Source organism: Odocoileus virginianus, chromosome 17, assembly GCF_023699985.2.
Source record: "Odocoileus virginianus isolate 20LAN1187 ecotype Illinois chromosome 17, Ovbor_1.2, whole genome shotgun sequence".
In the NCBI taxonomy this organism is placed as follows: Eukaryota; Metazoa; Chordata; class Mammalia; order Artiodactyla; family Cervidae; genus Odocoileus; species Odocoileus virginianus.
Genome location: NC_069690.1, coordinates 45,323,992 through 45,346,163, shown reverse-complemented (window position 1 = coordinate 45,346,163; position 22,172 = coordinate 45,323,992). Strand labels below are relative to the sequence as shown.

At 51.9% G+C, this 22,172-nt stretch overlaps 2 protein-coding genes and 1 long non-coding RNA gene across 12 annotated transcripts; 2 read left to right on the top strand and 1 right to left on the bottom strand.

Moving 5' to 3' along the window:
- The first annotated feature begins 7,662 nt into the window (after positions 1-7,662).
- TMUB2 (transmembrane and ubiquitin like domain containing 2) lies at positions 7,663-11,664 on the top strand. Of its 3 annotated transcripts, none has more exons than XM_020873411.2 (3): positions 7,663-7,770; positions 9,681-10,247; positions 10,403-11,664. In XM_020873411.2, exons 2-3 carry the CDS (start codon positions 9,706-9,708, stop codon positions 10,764-10,766), a joined length of 906 nt encoding a protein of 301 aa, XP_020729070.1. In that variant the 5' UTR covers positions 7,663-7,770; positions 9,681-9,705; the 3' UTR covers positions 10,767-11,664. The 3 variants fall into 3 exon arrangements, with proteins under 3 accessions (XP_020729070.1, XP_020729071.1, XP_020729068.1); XM_020873412.2 differs by having other exon boundaries at positions 7,720-7,824; XM_020873409.2 differs by lacking the exon at positions 7,663-7,770 and adding an exon at positions 7,836-8,448.
- An 80-nt stretch (positions 11,665-11,744) lies between these two features.
- Positions 11,745-19,813, bottom strand: ATXN7L3 (ataxin 7 like 3). Of its 8 annotated transcripts, none has more exons than XM_070479673.1 (13): positions 19,152-19,813; positions 17,685-17,795; positions 17,253-17,385; positions 16,878-17,049; positions 16,584-16,681; positions 16,374-16,396; positions 15,988-16,054; positions 15,759-15,844; positions 15,390-15,458; positions 15,073-15,134; positions 14,738-14,809; positions 14,488-14,645; positions 11,745-14,374 (listed from the first exon to the last, which is right to left on the bottom strand). In XM_070479673.1, exons 2-13 carry the CDS (start codon positions 17,733-17,735, stop codon positions 14,226-14,228), a joined length of 1,140 nt encoding a protein of 379 aa, XP_070335774.1. In that variant the 5' UTR covers positions 17,736-17,795; positions 19,152-19,813; the 3' UTR covers positions 11,745-14,225. The 8 variants fall into 8 exon arrangements, with proteins under 8 accessions (XP_070335774.1, XP_070335776.1, XP_070335775.1 ...); XM_070479675.1 differs by having other exon boundaries at positions 15,988-16,033; positions 19,152-19,812; XM_070479674.1 differs by having other exon boundaries at positions 15,073-15,116; positions 19,152-19,638.
- Positions 18,067-20,793, top strand: LOC139039147 (uncharacterized). Its single transcript, XR_011492380.1, has 3 exons — positions 18,067-18,404; positions 18,487-18,581; positions 20,363-20,793. It is a non-coding gene; the product is annotated as an uncharacterized lncRNA (long non-coding RNA).
- The last annotated feature ends 1,379 nt before the right edge of the window (positions 20,794-22,172 follow it).

The following is a 22,172-nucleotide window of genomic DNA, read 5'->3' as shown; positions in this document are numbered from 1 at the left end:
GTGTGGCTGTTGTTAGGTTGAAATGTGCCTGAGATACCTATCGCTCCACGTTTATTCCCCATCCTTTGTACTCTTCTGTGATTCCCAAGTTTTCTGCACAGATCAGTTGTTACTCTTGTGATAGGAAAAAGGGTGTAAGAACAACACAGGACTTCCCTGGTGGTCCAGTGGTTAAGAACCCACCAGCCAATGCAGGGAACAAGGGTTTGATCCCTGGTCAGGGAAGATCCCATGTGCCTAGGGACAACTAAGCCCATGTGCCACAACCACTGAGCCCATGCTCTTGGTGGGCTCTGCAACAACAGAAGCCACCACAACAGAGCCCACACACTGCAACTAGAGAGCAGCCTCTGCTTGCCACAACTAGAAAAAGCCAGTGTGCAGCAATGAAGACCCAGCACAACCAAAAATAATTAAATTTAAAACTGGGTTTTTTTAAAAAACGTACAACAGGAACCTTTCCAGACCCTGAACTTGCAGCACCCACTGGAGGAGGTGGCTGTCAGCAGCCTGTTCTCCTGTCCGTTTGCTGAGGTGAGGGACTCTGGGCTCTCCACTGTCACTGCCATGTGGGGTCACACTGTAGAGATGGATCAGGAGTCCTGGGTCAGCCTCTTGCAGCTGCTGCCCAGACTCCCCTCCTCTGCAGAGAGTTGCATCTGTAGGTATTTCCTTTCAACAACTGGAAGACAGTCTTTGATCTCATTATACAGAGTAGCAACTTCTCCTTTCTGGATGAAATTTTTGCTTTAATTTCACAGATCCAGAAGGCCATGTGAAGACAGGGAAATACCCTCTAGTCCAGGGGCTGAACTGCCCCAGGAAAGGAAACTGCCAGGAGCCTCACTCTCAGGGGAGGATGCTAAGCTGTCTCCTGCTTTAGAGCAGGCAGACCCCAGTGAGTGTGGCTTTTTCTGTTATACTTACAATGACAAGATACCCAATTTGGGGCTTTAAAAAGCCCGAAAGACACATGTGATTATGTATCTGATTTTGGGATGAGATTTTTCCATGTAAAAGCATAAAAGAAAAAAGACTCATCTCTCTGGATACAGAAGAAAATTTAAATTTGGTTATAAAAGCACTGAATCATAAACACAAGTAAAAGGCAAAATGTTGACAAAATTATCTGCCACTAAAAGATTTCATTTTCTTGATTTCTAAGGGCAGGAATGACATCTGTTTTATTTACCATTGCTGACTTGGTGCTTGTACAATGTCTTGCAGAGAGTGGACATGCAAATATCTGTCAAAGTAATGAATGGTCATGCTCAATCTCACCAGTAATTAAGGAAATGCAAATTAAAACAACAATAAGATATAATTCTCTTACTAGATTGAGGGACTGTTTTTTTCTGGCTGTGCCACACAGTTTGCAGGATCTTAGTTCCCTGACCAGGGATTGAATCGGGCCACTGTGGTGAAAGCACCTAACCACTGGACCGCCAGGGAATTCCTGCGGGGGATACATTTAATTTTTTTTTGCAGGGGGGGGGGTACATTTTAAAGACTTAATACATAGTACCTGTGAAGATTTGGAGACACAAGTTCTTGCTCATCCTAGGGGGTCAGAAAGGAAACTGCCTCTTTGATGGGCAATTAAGCAATGCCCTTCAGTTGCTCCCCAGTTACACCAAAGGCTGGTACACACGGCAGTATTCATCCCAGCCTTGCTTGCAACAACTCAAAATGTAGGAAATGGTAAACAAATTCACACTGTGGAATACAATTCAGTCCTTACAAAGGGTATACCCACAGCAGGAGATATCTGGGCATAGAGTCCAAGTGACGAGAACATGTACTGCCTTGGGAAAGATTACCAAGACTATTACCAAGGTTGAAATAGAACATGTACAGCAAGGAAAACCAAAGCTCATGATTGGAGATGAATAGAAAAAGGATTGAAAGGCAAGTGCCCAAGAATTTCCTCTGAGGAGGAGAGAGGAACTGTGCCAGTGGGGCTTTTTATGGTCTGCATTTGAATTTTTGACAAAGGGGTGTACCCATGGATTCTTGTGAAATTTAAAGAAAAATTGAAGGGAAGAAAAGGCAAAAAGCCTAAACTGGTAATTTACAAGGTGGTTGATGAAACATGACAAATGTGCTAGCTCACTAGCAATCCAGTGAATGTAAAGGAACAGACACCCCTCTGCCTAGCAAATGGGCAAACACAAAACAACTTATCTAGTGGTTAGGGAAGGAGTACTTTCTGATTTTTTATAAAATGGATTTACTATAAACATAGTGAGAGTTGGACTGTGAAGAAAGCTGAGAGCCGAAGAACTGATGCTTTTGAACTGTGGTGTTGGAGAAGACTCTTGAGAGTCCCTTGGACTGCAAGGAGATCCAACCAGTCCATCCTAAAGATCAGTCCTGGGTGTTCATTGGAAGGACTGATGCTGAAGCTGAAACTCCAATACTTTGGCCACCTCATGCAAAGAGTTGACTCATTGGAAAAGACCCTGATGCTGGAAGGGATTGGGGGCAGGAGAAGGGGACGACAGAGGGTGAGATGGCTGGATGGCATCACCGACTCGATGGACATGAGTTTGAGTAAACTCCGGGAGTTGGTGATGGACAGGGAAGCCTGGCATGCTGCGATTCATGGGGTCGCAAAGAGTCGGACATGACTGAGCGACTGAACTGACTGGCTGACTGAAGGCAACATCCAGGATTCACAGATACATTCATCTCTCCATAGCCATCATGATTTGACATAAAGGTATAAAAATACCCAAGTTCAGTATTTTAGGAAAAATAAACCGATAAGGACCTAAGACCCATTAAAATATTCTGTTAATTCTAAATGATTATTACATATAAGAGGCCAGCTTTAGATAGTGATATAGTTCCAACTGAAGTCTTCATTCTTTCCTTTCTTTTCCCCTCATAATTCCTCCACCATCAAAAACTTAACCCCAGGGCTTTTTTGGTGGTCCAGTGATTTAAGAATCTGTCTGCCAATGCAGGGCATATAGGTTCAGTCCCTGCTCTGGAAAAATCTCACATGCCACGGAACAACTAAGCCCATCCACCACAATCACTGAATCTGCGCTCTAAAGCCCATAAGCTGCAACTACTGAACCTGAGCACTAAAGCCTGTGCTCTGAAACAAGAGAATCTACCCATAATAACAAGCCCATGTATGGTAATGAAGAGTAGCCCCCGCTCACTGCAAATAGAGAAAGCCTGCATGCAGTAACGAAGCTCCACCACAGCCAAATATATATATGTATATGTCTATACATATATGTATAATAAATCTTGAAAAACCCTAATCCCAAAAGTCCCTCTCTCAAAAGGTGGCCCTAGTGGTAAAGAACCCATCTCCCAGTGCAGAAGACGCAAGATGCAAGATGCGGGTTTGATCCCTGGGTCAGGAAAATCCCCTCGAGGAGGCCATGACAACCTATTCCATATTCTTGCCTGGAGAATCCCATGGACAGAGGAGCCTGCGGGCTACCAGTCATAGGGTTGCAAAGAGTCAGAGTGACTTAGCATAGCAGGACTCAAAACACCCTTAACTCATCCTGTCCTTTGCTATACACATTCACAAAATGCATCCCTAGCTCTTCCCCATCTTCTCTGAATTGCATCTATCATTTGCTTAATAAATTTTTATCAAGTATTCGCTGCATGCAGGCACTGGATAGACTTTGAGAATACTGGAATAAAAACAAAACATAGTTCCTGCCTTCAAAGAATTTGGTAAGACAGAAAAATGAAAAATGACATGTAGCGTGGGGAATGCTATATAACACAGGGTGTATATACCTAATCCCGGATAGATGGATCAGGTATCTGGGGCTGTAGGCAAGACAGATTTCCCACATCCTCTGTAGGGCAAGCCCTAGTTGCTGGCTCAGCCCTTCCTGGCTTCAGAGGCCACTGCTCAGTCATTGATTCCCTTCTCAGATTGCATTTATCTTCACTTCTTTCCTTCTCCTCTGCTCTTTTCTTGTGGCTTATAAACATCTTCAGGATTCTCATATTTCTCTAAACCTCCCCCATCTATTCCCTGTTCCTCTCTAGCCTCTACACTGTTTGGGGGGACAAGAACATTATTAGGGCTCTCCTCACACTGTTGATGGGCATGAAAATAGGTACAACCTTCTAGAGAACAACGCAACACCATATATCAAAAATCTTAAAAATGTGAACATCCTTTGATCCAGCAATTCTATTTCCAGGAATTTATCCTAGGGAAAAAGAAATCATGGATGTGTACAAATAACTGGCATCAAAGATGTTTATCAAAGTGCAGTTTAAAAACAAAGTAGTGGGCTTTCCTGATGGCTCGGATGGTGAAGAATCCACCTGCAATGCAGGAGACCGGGGTTTGATCCCTGGGTCGGGAAGATCCTCTGAAGAAGGCAATGGTTACCCACTCCAGTATTCTTGCCTGCTGCAACTACTGAAGCCCACGTGCCCTAGAGCCAGTGCCCCACAACAAGAAAAGCAACTGCAATGAGAAGCCCGAGCACTGCAAAGGATGGCCCCTGCTTATCCCAACTAAAGAAAAGCCTGCACAGCAACAAAGACCCAGCCCAGACAAAAATGAATAAAACAACAACAACAAAAAAGTAGTGGACTTCCCTGGCGGTCCAGTGGTTAAGACACCATTTTTCCAACACTGGGAGTGTGGGTTCTATCCCTGAGCTAAGATCCTACATGCTATGCAGCATGGCCAAACAAACAAAACAAAAAGCAGCCAAGTACTGAAAACAATCTGAATGTCTATCCAAATGAGATGATGAATTTAAAAATTACAGTGCAACATGGAAGGTAATACTGTTGAATATCTACTTAAACTATTCTCTGATGCTCTAAAAATACTCGTTGACAAGTGGAATGCTTTCTTAAATTAATACTTTATGGGAATATAGTTGATTTACAATGTTGTGTTAGCTTCTGCTGTATAGAAAAGTGAATCAGTTGTGCATAACACATATATCCACTCTTTTTTAGATTCTATTCCCATATAGGTTATTACAGAGTATTAAATAGAGTTCCCAGTATTGTTCAGTAAGTTTTCATTAATTATTTTATATATAGTAGTATGTATATGTCAATCCCAACCTGCCAATTTATCCCTTCCCCTCCCCGCTGCTGGTAACCCCAAGTTTTGTTTTTTCCATCTGTGACTCAACTTCTGTTTTGGAAATAAGTTCATTTGTACCATTTCTTTCATAGGATGAAATTATACTCCACATGCTATTTACGGTAAAAGCTAAAGAACAGGAAACCAAATATTGACAATAACATCATATATATATATATCATTTTCTTTCTTGAAAGTTGCTTAGTCGTGTCCAACTCTGTGATACCAGTATTCTTCAGGCCAGAATACTGGAGTGGGTAGCCTTTCCCTTCTCCAGGGGATCTTCCCAACCCAGGAATCGAACCCAGGTCTCCTGCATTGCAGGCAGATTCTTTACCAACTGAGCTATCAAGGAAGCCCTATATATATATTTAGCAAGGAGTGAGTGAGATGGATGATTTTAGCTATACCACTAACTGTATAATTTGGACAATTATTTGATCTTTCTGAGCCTCAGTTTCCAAATCTGTAAAGTGGATACAATATGATATACTTGATAGGGTTCCCTGAGATAATGTATGTGAAGTGCTTAGTACAGAGCCTGGCACATAAGAAACTCTCAAAACATCAAGTGGTTCAACTCAGTGCTTTTTCATTCCCTCAAATATTTATTGAGAGCCCTTGAACCTGCTATACTATTTGGAACTTCACTTGGTAAATCTCGGTACTCAGTCTTCAAAATTTTCTTTTTGGCCATGGCATACCGCTTGTGGGATCTTACTTAGTTCCCCAACCAGGGATCGAACCCGGGCCACAGCACTGAAAGCACTGAGTTATGGAGAAATTAAAACAGTACCTTACAATTATAATATTGATCAAAAAAGTCAGACAGGGGCTTCCCTGGTGGTTCAGTGGTAAAGAATTTGCCTGCCAGTGCAGAAAACACAAGTCAGATACCTGATCCAGGAAGATCCCATGTGCCATAGAGCAACTAAACCCATGGCCACAACTACTGAGCCTGTGCACTACAGCCCAGGAGTCGCATCTACTTAAGTCTGACCACCCTAAAGCCCGTGCTCCGCAAGAAGAGAAGGCACTGCAATAAGAAGCTGGTGCAACTCAACTATCAGGTAGCCCCCACTCGCCACAACTAGAGAGTAGCCCATGCAGCAGCTAAGACCCAGCACAGCCAAAAAGAAAGAAAAACCCCTCAGACAAAAGTGCAACAGGGACTAAAACTAATACTCGTACATTAATAATGTGTTCATAGAAACATTATTTATAATACCCCAAAGGTGGAAACAACACAAATGTCCACTGATAGATGATTGGATTAAAAATGGGATATATACATACAATGGAATATTGCTCAGCCTTAAAAAGTTGTGAAATTTTGATATGGTCTACAACATAGATAATCCTTGAAAACATCCTAAGTGAAATAAACCAGACAAAAAGGATATTGTATGATTCCACTTACATGAGTTACCTAGAATAGGCAAATTCACAGAAGACAGTAGAATAAAGTGGGGAGGAGGAAAAATGGATACAAGGAAATGGATAGTAATGATGGGTACACAAGACTGAATTAATACCACTAAATTAGTTACTTTAAATAGTTAAGAATGGTAAGTTTTATTTATATTTTACCACAATAAAAAAGGCTGAAAAATAAAAAAAGAAGCCATATACCAAGAGTACATACTGTTTGATTCCACTCGTACAAAATACAAAGCCAGAAAACTAATGTATGGTGGCAGAAATCAGAATAGTGACTACTCTTTGGAAGTTAGTGGCTGGAAGAGGACTGAAGGGCCGTTCTGCGGTCATTTTCTGTTTCTTGATCTGAGTCCCGGTTCCACCGATGTGTTCAGTTGGTGAAAACTACCGAGCTCTTCGCTTTTGAGTTTTCCCGTCTGTATTATTTATACTTCAATCAATAGTTCACCGGAAAACAACAGCATCCCTCCACCCCGCCACAGGTCTTTAGAACAAATTTTAATTGCAAAAACCCTCTTGTAAGCTGAACCATTTTCCCCTTTCTTGGGGCTCCTGCTTTTCCCGTGCCCTAAGCCTGCAATGAATCTGTGCCTTCTTTGACATGGTTTCTTGCCTTATTTACCAAGGTTCCACACTACCTGGGGCCGTATTCTCCGAGAACCGGACGGTGATTAAATTGTCCTCTCGTCTAGCCCCTCTTGGAGGTCAGAAAGACCAGTCTCGGCTGATTCCGCTAACCCAGAGCTCAATAGGCAGACCAGCTGCAGACCAGTAATAAAACCAATCAGCCCGGGAGGCTTTGAGAAAGGCCGGAAGAAGAAAGTTGCGAAGAGGAAAAAGACGCTCTACTCTGCCCAGCGGTGACAACCTACTTGAACTTCCAGATGCGAAGCCACACCCCTTCCCCCAACACCTCCCCTAATTTCCTCCTGGCCCCACCCCTTAACCCTTGATTCCGTAAACCCCGCCCACTAGGCGTGGCTCTGCCCTGGGAGGACCAGGATCCCGCCAACCATAACTCCGCCCCTCCTTCCGCGAAGAAACCTGTCCCTTTTATTTAAAGAATACGTTTACGTAAGCCCGCTTTACGTAGATTTTCGTCATCCTTGTAAGGCAAGGGGGCGGAACTTCCTGTCTCTGGTTCTAACAGCTTCCGGGAGAAGCCGGAAGAGACCGTACCCTGGGTAGAAACGGGGCTAGCCAGCCCCTCCCCCGGCCCCTACGGAAAGGTGAGTCCACAGGCCGTCTTGGCGAAGTCAAAACACTTATTCTGGCCGTTTCAGGTGAGGCCTTCCTTCCTTATCCAGGCGTAGTACCCGTCCAGTCCCCCTTTAATTTCCCATGTTCCTCTGCGTACTCAAGCCCCGCCCCCAGCGTCCCAGCCCCGCCCCGAAGTTTGAGGGGTGTGGATGGTTTGTGACCCCCTCACTCGATTCTACCCCTCGCTGGCTGGGAGAAACGGGTTTGGGTACAGCAGTAGGAACTAGGCAGCCTTTTGGCTCGAGTGGCCCCACGGACCCCTCTCCAGCGCCGCGGGAATAGGACCGCCCAAACGCGGAGCCTTCGCGTCAGGAAAGGCAAGATCGGACACCCCTCCTCACCGTGCCATCAGGGTCGCTCACAGGTTGAGGAGAGCAAAGGCCTCTGAGAAGGGAAACCTAGAGTCCTAACCGGTCCCTCTCCTCGAAAGTTCCCCGTGCCTGTGCCAAGTCGTTTTTGCCTCTGTTCCCGGCAGTTTCCTTTTCTGTAAATCAGGGTTAATGACAACCTTCTTACCATCAGGGGTTAGTTGTGGGAGTGATAAATAATTGGTACTATTTGTTTACTAAACAATTGCAATGTGCCAGGCACTGTTCTAAGTATTTTGCTTCGATGATTTCCCGTCATCTTCAAAACAACCTTATGAGGTAGGTACTATTTTTAACCCCATTTTACTGATGAGAAAACTGAGGCTCTAAGAAAATTGAGGTTATAGAGCTAGTAAGAGGCAAGACGAAGGTTATAATTAGTTTTGGGGTTTCTGTTTTTGTTTTCCTGACTCCAGGGCCCACATATCAAATTAGCAGGTGAAAAACTATTCACATGTTGGTATGTTCCACAAATATTTTTTGAGCAACTGCTATGGGATTATTCTGGGCACTGTGGTACATAGAGAAATACATGTGATCTTTCAGGAGTTTAGTGGAGAGATGGGCAGGTAGATAAGTCACTGTGAGAACAATCAGGTTATGATAATCATCAGACTGCATTTGCCCAAGGACAGCTGTGAAAGCAGCAGATTCTCCAAGGGAAGGAGGTGCTCCAAAGAGCAAACAGAGATCCTTCCTACCTTTCTAAGGAACTGTCAAGGAAGAACACATTACAGAAAGGGAGATTGTGATATGGGCTGTGGGAGCCATTTTGGAATCTTTTCTAAACCAGTTTCATGCAAGTAGTGGTTTTGTAGTTGTGAGCCTATGGTCACCTAGGAGGGTAGTGTTTCTGGTGTCTGTCCTGCTTTGCTGCCAGAAGAATTTCAGAGGAGACACAGTGTCTGCTGATGGTCCCTACAGAGGTGTCCCTTTGGGGTGGTCTGACTTTGCTCTTGATAAGTTGATTCTTTGGCTCTTGACATCTGGATTTCGATCCATGATTCAATGAGAGTGGGTTCAAATGACACAATCTTGCAAGAGTGGCTCTACTGTGCCTCCAAAGGAACTCCCAAATAAAATACTCCAGGCTTTTTTGGTCCCTCTGAGGCCACCTTAGAGGCATCTCAGGGGAGCACAGTTGCTTTACCAAGAGAGAAATCCTAGAGAAACTCAGGGCTGAAAGCAGCAAATGTTTTTCCCCATCTCCCAAAAAAGCAACAGACAGTAACAGCAGCAGCAACAAAGCTGTAACATTTTCCTGATGATCCATGTTTATTGGGGGGTTGGAATGTGAGAAGAAGGGTGTGGAACCTGAAAGCCAGCATTTCACAATAGAGGCGAAGAGTAAATCCTTAGCTATAGATTTGGGGTCTCAGAGTTAGGTTTGTGTCTCTAGGATACTGAACTGCATTTTCTTTCAGGGCCAGGTCAGTTAGAACCTAAACAAACAAGAAACCTGGTTGCAACCTCTCATGCCCTGCTGATACTGTCCCCCTTTGTTCCTGCAGTGTGGACCCAGTCAGCAACCAGGCCATGGAGCTCTCTGATGTCACCCTTATTGAGGGTGTGGGTAATGAGGTGACTGTGGTGGCAGGTGTGGTGGTGCTGATTCTAGCCTTGGTCCTAGCTTGGCTCTCTACCTACGTAGCAGACAGCGGTAGCAACCAGCTCCTGGGCACTATTGTGTCAGCTGGCGACACATCCGTCCTTCACCTGGGGCATGTGGACCATCTGGTAGCGGGCCAAGGCACCCCAGAGCCAACTGAACTCCCCCATCCATCAGAGGGTAATGATGAGAAGGCTGAAGAGGCTGGCGAAGGTGGGGGAGACCCCACAGGGGAACCTGGAGCCGGGGGTGGTGTTGAGCCCAGCCTTGAGCATCTGCTTGACATCCAAGGCCTGCCCAAAAGACAAGCAGGCCCAGGAAACAGCAGTCTGGAGGCACCTGTGAGATCAGAGGATGGCACCTGCTTGCCTCCCAGCCCCAGCCTCATCAGCGTGCGGCTCAAATTCCTCAATGACACGGAGGAGCTGGCTGTGGCCAGGCCAGAGGATACCGTGGGTGCTCTGAAGAGGTACGTGGGCTGGGAAGCGTCAAGTGCGGTCCCTATGGGGCAGGTGGGGGAATCCTTCCTTAGAAACCCACCCTGCAATTTTCCCCCACCCCCCAGCACCTTGCCTTTCGGCCTTCTCATTCCTCGCCCTCTTTCCTTCTGTCTCACCCTCACAGTAAATACTTTCCTGGACAGGAGAGCCAGATGAAACTGATCTACCAGGGTCGCCTGCTGCAGGACCCAGCCCGCACACTGCGTTCCCTGAACATTACCGACAACTGTGTGATTCACTGTCACCGCTCACCCCCTGGGTCAGCTGTTGCAGGCCCCTCGAGCTCCCTGGCCCCCTCGGCCACTGAGCCACCCAGCCTCGGCGTCAGTGTGGGCAGCCTCATGGTGCCTGTGTTTGTGGTGCTGCTGGGTGTGGTCTGGTACTTCCGTATCAATTACCGCCAGTTCTTCACAGCACCTGCCACAGTCTCCCTCGTGGGGGTCACTGTCTTTTTCAGCTTCCTAGTATTTGGGATGTATGGACGATAAGGACCACAGGGAGAAAAATGAAAGGCATGGTTTTCCTCCTTTATGGCCTCCCCCCATTCCTGGCCAGAGCTGGGCCCAAGGGCCTGGGAGGGAGGGGTGGAAAGGATGTGGTGGGCCCTCCTCCATAGGACTCAGGAGGTAGGCACGGGCATTCCCCTCACGTCCATGAGGGGACAGACATTCCCTCTGTGCAAGCACAACTCAGGTAGAAATGAGAATGTCATCTTCCTTCACTTCTAAGGTCCTAAAGTTCAGAACTGAGCTGGTCACCCAGCTCAATAGGGAGCCAGGGCTCTGAGGATTCCCTCCCAGCCATGGCCCTAGCTCTTTCCATTATCCTGCATGTCTGCTCCTCTGCCCCCAGGGCTGCCTGCCAGGGCAGCTCAGCATGGCCCCAGCATTTCTGTATGGAACCTGGAGTCTCTTTGGGTTTCCTAGTGGAACATCCTCCTTTTGAGCCTAAAATCATACAGGCAGGAGTGAAGTTTGTGTCAGCTTTCCCTGTGGGCACCTGGCCGCCTCTACGTTCTCCCTCCACCCCTTAGCAGGAATAGGGTGTTCTCTGTGTTCTGGACAGTTTCCAGTGTTCTCCCTTTTTTCCAAAGCACTTTGCTTATATTCTTTTTTCTTTTTTTTTAATAGTCCTTTATAGAGCTGTCAGGAAGGGGACTGGGGCACAAAGCCAAGCCCCCAGCACCAGGAGAGGCCAGGCCACAGCTGCTGCTACCCTAGGCCTAAGGCTGTAAGCAAGAGGCAGTTCTGGCTGCCAGCCAGTGTCCTACCCTGCCCAGCCCCAAGGACAGCTCTGGGTAGGGAGCACTGGGCCCCAGGCCCTTGCCTCTGGGGCTCTTGGATGGAGGGTCAGTATCTGTGACTGAATAAAGTTCCATTCTGTGGCTCTGGAGTCTGCTGTGACATGAAGAAAACGCTGGTTGCTCTGCCCACAGCAACATGGGAATGAGGGTGGGCAGGCCGGGCTACCAACGGGAGATGCAGTTTATTTACACCAGCAGCCATGGGGGCAGGGGGAATACACAGCGTTTACAAAGTTAGCTACCTGTACAGGATGGATTACATATGCAAAAATAAAAATCTCAAGACCACAGGACAGCGTGAGCCCCACCCCCCTCCCCCAATGACCCCAGCATGCGGTAATGCCAGGCGGGTGGCCCCTGGGCATGCGGGGGGGAGTGATGCATGGAAGGAAAAGCCACCGGCCATGGAAATTAGTACAGAACCCCCCCCACACACTCAGACACATGATAGGATACAGGGTGGACAACACCTAGCCGGGGTGGGAAGGATGGGAATTGAAACCCACACAGCCTGCTGTTAGAGGGAAGGGAGTGGGGAGCTCCTAGCCCCTGTTCAACTACATGGTAGGGGGGCACACTCTCCCCAGAAGGAAGGGGGTTTGCTCCCTCAGGGTCCCTGCTGGACCAAGCCCATCTCTTACCCAGCCTGGGCAGGGGGCTCTGCCCTGAGGGCGGGCCAAGGAACAATGGGGAAGTGGATGTGGACAAACCAGTTCCCAAACTACTTCCCACTTCTCCCTCCTCCAACCAGAAGGGGGAAACGGAGAGGCCAGAGGGGAAAGGGTGTATTAGGGCCTGAGCTGCAACTGCCTCTCAAAAGGGAGAGTGGCCTGCGGCCTTCCTCCCTCCACCTCCAGCCCGCTCCCAGGTCTTCATCTGGGAGCGGGCTGGAGGCTGAGATCCTCCTTGCCCTCTGGCCTCCCCGTGGAGGGAGAAGGCTGTGGAGGGGTGAGAACGGAGGAGCCCAGGCCCCAGGCTTTATTCTAACTCCTGCCAAAATCTGTTTGGCTTTTTAAAAAATAATCATTAATTCTTGGGTTAAAAATCAATTTGTAACCAGGCGTCAGCCACAATCAGAGCCACCCCAGGGGGAGATTGGGGTTCCAGACAGGGTACTGCAGCCCCATCTCTTGTTCCCTTAACCCTCTAGGGTCCCTAACCCAGATCAGTCCAGTCAGTCCTGGGTACTAACTACCCAAATATGGGATGGCTCCTCCTGGGAGGAGGGCAGGGGTCACGTCCAGCGAGTGCCAGAGAACACGGTTCAGGGTCAGCTCCATCCCTGGGGCCATCAGTTCTGCTCCCAACCTGGACTGCAGTCCTCCAGCTCGGTTCCTGGGAGCGATGGTGCCCACGTGGAGGTTGAATGATACATCTCTTCAGGATGTAGACCAGGCAGGTGGGCACACTGGCACGACAGTCCCGCAGGGGGGCACTGCCCAGGCATGGCACCCCGCCCCCTCCGCTGACAGCCAAGAACACAGAGACCACCCTCTCTTCCCGCCCCACTCCTCGCAAGGGGGGAGAGGTAAAAGATCAGGATTTTCCTCAGAGCCCCAAACCACAAGTACAGAATAAATAACTTAAAAGCGGCAAAAGGAAGGGGAGACAGGGCAGGCTTTGGAGGCAGGAGCATCGAGAGAGGAACTGGAGCTGGTCAAGGTGAAAGAGGAGGGGTGGCAAGCAGCAGTTGGGAACTTGGGCTGCCCCGGGAGGGCAGTGGGGCAGGGTAGGCAGGAGGAACATGGGGCCACCCCAGGAGGGTGAGGCTGGGCCCCTTCCTGGGGCAGGGAATGAGGTAAGAAAACATTTCAAATAAAGCAGCACCTCACCTTGGGGCCCCACTCCTCGCCAGCCCTGGGTCAGGGAGGAGAGGTAGGGGGGGAGTCATCCTGATACACAGCTCCCTCTTCCTACCCTCCCCGTGCCCGTTCCTTGAAGCTGTAGAGGCTGGAGGCCCTTTCCTGGCACCCAACAACAAAAGGACAGCTCCTGCTGCCAAGGAGGCCCCCGGGGACTGAGGGGAAAGGGCTGCCCCTGTGAGGGGCAGGGAAGGCGGCGCTAGTTCAGGACGCCTACCTCAGCAGACAGCTCTCCATGCCTGCCTCCCCCTGGGATGGGGGCTTTTGATAGGATTCTGCACACAGACAGGACACGCCCAGCCCTGCCCCTCAGCTCCAAGCACCGGACCCATTCACATTGCTGAGGGCAGCTGGGGAGGCCCCCTCCAGGCTCAGCTTCCAACCCACGGCCTCCCGGGTAGCCACGATGCTCCTCGGCAGGGCTTAGTCCAGTTCCTGGGGTGGGGGGGCGGCAGTGCCCTGGCACAGTGCCCAGGTCAGGCCCCTGGCCTAGCTGGACATCCAGTAACTCACAGAATAAATAGGAAAACCGCCTCCCCACCAAACTTATGTCCAAGGCATAATATGTCCAGGTCTGAGTCCTGCACGCTGAGGGCTCGTGCTCCATCGCAGAAGACCCTGACACCCCCCAGGGGTGCATAATTGGATCCTCTGCCTGCCTCGCCCACCAAGCTTCCCAAGCCCAAACCCCCAGCAGCCGTCCATTTGCCAGGCTGTGCCACCTGGGTGGGGGTTGGGAGAGACGGCTCTGCTCAGCCAAAGGCTATCCCCTTGTACCCAAGTCAGTTGATGTCATCGTAGATGCTGGGCGTTGGGGGCGCCGGTGGCTTTGGCTTTTTCTTCTTGTTGGAGCCCAGGCTGGAGGCAGTCCCTACCAGGCTCAGATGGGATTTCTTTTTCTTGGTTTTCCTTGACTCGGAACTGTTGGTACCTGAAAAAGAAGGCAGCAAAAGGGTTGAGAGGAGGGTTGTGGCGGGGGAACGCAAAGTTCCCCCGCACGCCGCTTCAGGCAGAGAGCCCCTGGGGCCCGGCTGTCTCACTTACCTAGACCCCACCCCTGATTCTCACTCGTCTTGGAGGAGCCTGAATCAGAGGGTGAGAGATCAGAGGAGCCGTCCCACTGAAGCCGGCTGATCAGGGCCTGGCTGTCAGTCATGTCGAAGCTGTCATTATCCAGGGAACTCTCCACCTCTGGAAGGACACTGGGCAGGAAGAGGTCAGAGAAGGGCTTCAGGGATGCTAGCCATCACCCTCACCTTCCCCAACCCACCACCCTTCCTGGAGGGTCACTCACGCTGAGGGTCCAAGGAAATAAATCCGCACGGCTCGCCGCTGCTCATCTGTATGCTGAGGGCAGCGTAGGGACCTGGCAGGGAGAGAAGGATCAGACCCTGACAAGGCAGGGAGAGTCTGAGGAACACAGGTGGAGCCCCTCCCCTCAGCAGAGGCGGGAGGGATGGACAGACAGGGAAGGGATGAATGAAGAGGCCCCAGATTGTGGCCTAAGGCCTAGAGGAGGGGAGGGGGAGGGTGAGAGTCCCGTTGCTCAAGTCCAAGGTACTCCCGACCCGTGCCCAGGGTGAGGGCGCTGGAGGGCCCCCTGGCCCCCTTCCTAGGTTCTGAGCTCACCTTGTGCACATCTTCTTGGTGTGTTCAGAAATCACCCCACATTGCTGGAAGAGGAATATAAGCTGAAAGGAGGGACAGGGGAAGCCTATTCTATAGCCACTAGACACTCTTTTCTGTACAAATGCTAGACTGTGTGCTCAGAAATGGCCCCAGGGCGTCCATGGCAGACGATCCCAGACCACACTAGCCAGGAAACCTAATTCAAGAGAGAGACCTAGATGCCCTCACTGCTGTGTCACCAGCCTCTTCCAGGGCCTCGACCACTGCCTGTGGCTCTGCCTGCTCCCAAGGGCTTCCCCCCTTCTCTGATCCCTCACCGTGGTGAGCAGGCTGCGCAGCTCCTCTGGCCCCAGGGTCTCGTAGCTGATCCCAGCTGAGTTGTTATACTGGGTGAGAACCAGAGGTACAGGTTAGAGGAGGGATGGCCAAAGGGAGGGTGGGGGTGTGGAGTCAGTCCCTCTCGGCCCTCCCTCAGTCACAAGGCCTTAAGATTGCCGGCAGTTTTCCAACAGTTTCTTCCACCCCAACTGCACCAGGGTAAGGAATTAGGACCCACAAAGAACATGAATACCCAAGATCTAAACACCCCATCTAGTTAGCGTTCTGATCCCCACTTGTCCAAGCCCACCCAACTCACAACAAGGCAAATACTGAGAGGGAACCTACGAGGGGTAGCCCCTACTCACCTTAAAAGGATCCGAATTGCTAAGTTCCCCTGAAGAAGAAAAAAGAAGGGGAAGGGTGTTTGATGCAGAGGTACAGACAGAGAACCCTGAAAATAACCAGAGAGGAAGTGGGGGTGATAGAAGGATCACAGGCCCTCCCTCGATCCCCCTGCCCCTCCACCTCCACCCACCAGCAACAAGTCCCAGAAGACATAGTTAGAATCACTCCCATTGTTCCAGCCCCACTTACCATTTTTGTGTTTTAAAGACTTGGATCTTCGAGGGGAATTGGGGTTCTGGAATGGGAGATACCATAGCTTTGGGGAAAGGGTAACGATAAGGGGGAGCCGAGAACCCAGGGAAGGAAAAAAGATTTGACAAAGAAACATCCTCAAATTCCTACTCTTCCCCACCAGTAAGAGGCCCTTCACCCATACTCCCTCCTCCCACCCCCCCCCCCCCCCCGACCACCCCGAGCCTCTGCTGCCCTCCTGCCCACCAGACACCCTTAGCCCTGAACCCAGAGAGGTACCCAGTGACCTCAGACTTGAGTCAAGACACCCGAGGACTCCCTGCCCAAAGGGGAGGGTATCTGTCCTTGGCCCAAATCTCCCTCATGCTTGCCCCGGCTCTCACCTTGTCTGATTTTCTCTTCTTGGCTGTGTAGGACAAAAGGGTAAAGGGCAGGGTCACTTTAAGTTCCCAATCTAAGGGCACCTAAAGAAAAGTTACAAAGCTACACTCTCCTCCCTCATTCAGGATAACAACTTGTGACTGTTACACACCCAATTCCTGTATGCCTGCCTCACCCTGATGGCCCTCCCAATTCCCCAGATGCCCAAACACCTTTCTTCTCTGAGCCATAGGACCAGTCGTTGTCATTGATGTCATCATTATCCTCTTGGTCACTCTCTGACTTGTTCATGTTGTTGCTATTGGCAATCCTGCCAAGAGGGAAAAGGAAGGGTCAAGGCTGCCATCTCTCTCTGCCCCTGACTTCAGACATACAGGGGAGCGTCTGGGGCCAGGCACGACCCACCCTCTATATCCTCCAAATGTCCCGGGGCGGGGGGGATGTCCACCATGGGATGGGCTGTGAAAGATGGGCACTCTGGTTCTAGCAGGAGGAGAAGCCCTCACCGGCGGTTGGCGATTCGGCTGCTGTTCCGACCCATTCCTAGGCACTTCTCCAGGTGGGGAGCAAAACGAGAGGCGGCAATGCTGCGGCTGCAATTGGGGCAAACACACTCCTTGCTCTTCCACTGGTTGAAAACCTGTCCAAAGATGTCCAAACCCGGCTGGTCCACGATCTCTGGGGACAGGAGAGACGTAGCGATCAGGGCAGGCAAGGGATGCTCACCTCTCATTACCACCCACAGCCCTGTGGCCTCTTCAGAGCCCCTGCCTAAGCTCCCAGGAGCTCCAGGTTCTACCTCTGGTGTGGCTGCTGGAGGAGGACCCTCCAAGCACTCCCAGGGCAGGGCTAGGCTGCTCTCCTTCAACCCTGACGCTCACCAAAATCCTTCATGCTCTCAGGGTCCGTGTCGTCCAGGAAGAAGTAGCCACACTTGACAGCCCGGTGTACCTCAAAGCAGAATCCCAAACAAGAATCCTCGACCAGGTCCGCGTATATCTCCTGAGCGATGGCCTGGGCCCAGGGGAGAACATCCAGGGTCACGAGAGTCACAGTCCCATGGACAGAGGGCAACTCTCACCAACCAAATCTCCTGCCAATTCGCTCTGGCCAAAAATAAAGCTTCCTTTGCCATTTTTCCCCATCTTGACTTTGAGTTCTTTCTTCTTCTGGATCCTTGGGCCTTCTTAGCTGGCTCTTCCCTTTAAAGAACAAGGCTGACTACCCAAATTCCTCTCTGGTGTGGATGCCAGATATAGCGAAGAAGAGACATCAAGAGAAAGAACTGGAGGCACACGTGGGGGAGCCCTCACCTCTAATTTGCTGTTATCCAGGCCAGACAAAGACATTTCCTCCATTTTCATTTGTGAACTCTTGTGGAGACGGTGCTCTGACTGCTCATAGCACAGCGGGCGGCAACACGGCTGCACACATGGGGGGGGGATGTTGGTGTGAGTCCAAGGCACCTCCAATGGCTGCCACCTCCCCATCGCACCTCGCTGCCCAGAGCTTAATGGTGGCATCAGGATCTACCTCTCCCTAAGGCCTCAGTTAAGTCTGGATGGTCCTGCAGGGCCTGAAACCCAAGGGTGGCCTAGTCCTTCCCAGGCCTGAACTCAGGCCCTGGACTCTTACTGCCAATCAGAGTCTGGGTCTACAGGAGGCAGCAGCTCACCCCAGGTTCCCAAAACTCAAACCCCTCTTCCATACCCATGGTGCAATGCAGCAGGGGGAGGAGAAGGAACTCTAAGGCCTCAAAGCAAACCCACAGGGTGTGGCAAAGAACTGCACAGACTCCTAAATACACTCCCCCCCCCCCCTTCCAGGCTCTCCTCAGAGTCACCTCTGCTTTCAGCCAGGATGTCCACTTGGGGGGGTACTGCTACCAGAAGTAAGAATGGCCCTAGGACCCTACAACCTTCACCCCACTCTGTCTTCCCTTGAAATAAGCCTGCCACTGCAGACGGAGAGCAGAGCCCACAGAAACCTAGAGCTAAAAGGGCATCCTAGCCACCATGAGCAAGAAAGAGGAGGTAGAATCTGGTGGATGGCATGCCAGGAGTGGGCACTCCCCTTACCTGTTCTTCTTTGAGATAACCACCCTCCCTCCCTCAGGACCAGCCCGGAAGTCTCTCCAAGAGCCCCAAAGTCCAGGAATCCCCACCAAAGGATTCAGAAACAGAGCACACAGTCCGGGGCCCCTCTGAACGGTGGGTACGAGTTTAAGGAGCTGCCGGCCTAGAGTGGGGTGGGGACTGACAAACGAGCCGGGGGCACTGGGGAGGGTAGGAGGCCGGGCCTCGGCTCTTCCCCCGTCCCTGCGGCACTGCTGCTGCATCATACCGACTGGGGGGAGGACAGCCGAGTCGCCGGAGGCCGGCGCCGGTCCGGGACAGACCGACCCCTAGAGAGTGGGCAGAGTGGGACACGTCCCGGCCCCTCTTCTTCCCCGCCCGCCGACAGCCCCGGCCGGCCGGGGAGAGGAGTCCGGGAGGGTGTCTCTATTGTCCCGGGGGCTGGGGCCTGGCTCCCTAACAAAGGCCCCGCGCCCCCTCCCCGGCCGGCCCTGCCCCGCCCAGGGGGGACCCAGACAGGGGGAGAGCTAGGGGCCCCGGCCGGGCCGGGAAGCCGGGGGAAGCCGGGCGTTTCCGCGTCGGCCCGGGGGGAGGGGAAGGGGCGCTGACCCAGACCTGGGGGGAGGGGGCCCAAGCCCCGCCTCGGGCCCCGCCCCCCGCCCCCCACAGGCCCCTCCCCCGTCCCCGTCTCCGTCCCGTACTCACCCCGCCTGGGGGGCCGCGCCGGGGCCCGGCGGCCTCTCAGGGCCGCGTCCTCCGGCGGCGGCGGCGGCGGCGGCTGCTCCGGAGCCCCATGTCCGTCGGTCCGTCCTCGCCTCTCCCCGGGGCCCAGGGCCCGGGGCCGGGGGGTCGAGCCGCCCCCCCGCCTCGCCGCCTCACCGGGCGGCCATGGCCCCTTCCCCTCCCTTCTCGTCCCGTCGCCGCCTCCTCCTCCTCACCTCACCCCGCCCGCGCGCAGTCCGCGCGCCGTCCGCGCGCCCCTCCCCCCGCCCCCCACTCCAGCCCGCCTCTCCCGGGCGGGGGGTGCGGCGCGAGCCCGGAGCGCGCGCGCGTGCCGCGACCGGAGGATGGATGGATGGAGCGAGCGAGAACGCGAGCGTGCGCGCGCGCGCCCCTCTCCCCCTCCCTTCGCGCGGGCGCGAGGCCAAGCGCGAGCGCGCTCCAACCTCCTCCTCTTCCTCCTCCCGCCCCTCCTCAACACCCCGCCCCCGCCCTCCCTTCCTCTTCCTTCTTTCGCTTTCGCGCGCCCAGCGACTGCTCGCGCCTGCTAGAAGGGCCCGAGCGCGTGCATCTGCCCGGCGGCCGCAGCTCGGCAGCATTTGCTCCAGGGGGCGGGGACCGGGCGGGGAGGAGGGGCGCCACGCCGCCGTCCAAAGTACCGGCGGACGGGGACGGGGGCGGGGATATGGGCGGGGCCTTCGGGAGCCACCTCGGCCAATCGCCGTCTTGCCTAGGCCCGGCCGGCCCAATAGGATTTCGGTGGGTGGAGCGGCGTTCAAGGTGAGGTGCGCGGTGCGCTGGGGGCGGAGACGTTGTGCCGTCCCGGCCGGCTCCGGGGCGGGGGCAGCGGGTGGCGTCGAAAGAGAGCGCCGGCTTCCAGCCGCGCCTGGGACGCCTTCCGGCCCAGGCTCCCCCGCCCTTCCCTCCGGGCTCCCGGCTCTTTTACCCCCAGCGCCACCACCCCGGAGTTTACTTATGTGGAGAAGCCAGAGTTGAAGTGGGACGCAGTTATCACCTCAGGGCAGAAAACCGAGGGGCCTCGTCCGAGCCTAGGTTCCCCGTGTTTCTGGGCTGATCTCAGCCCACTCCGGGCCTCAGAACCAACAGACGCCCTAGATGAGGGTCCTCCGCTGAGGGCGGAGGCTGAACTGTGCCATTCTGAGCGGAGTGCCCTCCCCGCCCTCATCCTAATTTAGATCCCACACCTGCTCGCCTTTCCTGCTTCCGGAACCCACGCTGGACCCCCCACCTCTCCTCTCTGCAGCCTGCCAGGCAGTGGCCAGACCCTTCCTCCGACCCAGTTCTTCTCCCCTGTGTGTACCCATATCCGCGCGCTCTCACAGTCCCTCTTCTGGAGCAAAGGGCCTTTCCCAGCCGCAGTAGATGCCTAGACTGGCGCTACCGTTTCGGTTACTCTGTGTCTGGAGTCCTGGAACGGGTGTATGACAGCCCTCTTCCCGCAGAAGATGAGTTTAAATGAAGAAAGCGTTAAATCTTTGCTTTGGGACCATCATTGACTCTTTAATCTTCGGCAAGCATTTATTGAGGCCCTGGTCCTAAGTGGTTAAGACCAGGAATCATCTGAATTCAAATCTGTGGACTTGACAAATGAACTTGAGCAAATGAGCTCTCTGTTGCCTCGCTTTTCTCTCTTGTCACTGAGTATGATGACAGTACTTATTAGGTTGTGGGAATTGACAAGTCAGTACATGAGAAACTTAGTTCAATGTAAGTGTTTGGTGAATCTTAGCTGTTTTTGTGTGTTAATGTAAAGATAAGACACACTTCCTCAAGAAGTTCACAATTTGTGGGGTAGACAGACCTGTAGGAAAGTAATTGCCCAACAGTGTGATAAAAATAAGAGAGCTAGGGACTTTCCTGGCCAACCAGTGGTTAAGACTATGCTTCCACTGCAGGGGCCACAGGTTTGATCCCTCCCTCGTTGGGGAACTAAGATCAAATACACTGTGTGGCTTGGCAAAACAAACAAACAAACACCATAGGGGACAGAGGTGGCTAGGAGGAGGAATCAAATGATGTAAAAGAGTTTCTTAGGAAAGGTTTCTTGCACTGGCTGAAACATAGGAATTGGTGAGGAAGTAAGCAGAACAGACCACACAGGACTAAGGGTGTGCTGAGAAGTTAGTGGGATTTAACCCTAGAGGCTGTCAGAAGTCCTCAAGGGGAACTGTTTGACCAAACTTAAGCAGATGCTCTGGAGTGGGGAGTCTGGATAGCTTAAAAATAGTAGGTTTTTGTCATAGCTTGAGATGTGTGGGGTGAAGGAGAGAGAGGGCCTGAAGACATTGTTAACCAAGATGGGGAACTCTGGAAGGGCAATGTGAGGATACAGGAGAATGATGAGTTCTCACTGTTTGAGATTCGTTGGGAGTTATACTGTGGGATTAGCTGGTGGAGACTCTCAGAAGGTATTTGAATTTGAGTCTAGAGCCAAGAAGGAGGCCAGTACTTCAAGTGTCTTAGTGTGAATCAGAAATCCTCCGACGATACTGATCTGTTTCTTGGTCTCAGAATATGTCCAATATACCCTGCCTTAAGAATTTACATATGCCCAGGAAGCCTTCCTGTCTCCTCGCTGTTTACCTAAATCCTTCCTCACTTCTCCACCCAGGCCACCGTCAAAACAAACTCCTTTAAAACTGGATTGTACTCTTCATTTGGCACTTGGCCTGAGTGGTTCTGTGGTGGTGACCTCTTTGGGCACGTGCCCGGTCTCCACAGTTAGCACCAGTCAATAAACACTAAGGACTACACTGGTCCAGGCTCTGGGTGAGGCCTTGGGGTTACAGCAGCAAGCCAGAGAGACACACAGACCTTGTCTTAGTGGAGCTTACCACCCAGCAAAGCCTGATGTGGAAAAAACGTTCAATGTGGAGGCATTCAGGCAGCCAAAGAAACAAATGAGTAGAAATCTTTTTGTCAGGACGTCAGGGCAGGCTCCCTAGAGGAAGTGATCTTTCAAGTGGAGCCTTGAATTAACTAGAA

Bases quoted from the DNA above. Each gene is read 5' to 3' on its own strand.
- TMUB2 (XM_020873409.2), top strand. From the start codon at position 8,414: ATGATTTCCCGTCATCTTCAAAACAACCTTATGAG. The intron at 8,449-9,680 runs GTAGGTACTATT...TTGTTCCTGCAG, and splicing joins CTTCAAAACAACCTTATGAG to TGTGGACCCAGTCAGCAACC. The intron at 10,248-10,402 runs GTACGTGGGCTG...TCACCCTCACAG, and splicing joins ACCGTGGGTGCTCTGAAGAG to TAAATACTTTCCTGGACAGG.
- ATXN7L3 (XM_070479673.1), bottom strand. From the start codon at position 17,735: ATGAAAATGGAGGAAATGTCTTTGTCTGGCCTGGATAACAGCAAATTA. The intron at 14,810-15,072 runs GTGAGCTCAGAA...TCTCCCTGCCAG, and splicing joins ACCAAGAAGATGTGCACAAG to GTCCCTACGCTGCCCTCAGC. The intron at 14,375-14,487 runs GTAAGTGAGACA...CTTCTTTTTCAG, and splicing joins GAATCAGGGGTGGGGTCTAG to GTACCAACAGTTCCGAGTCA.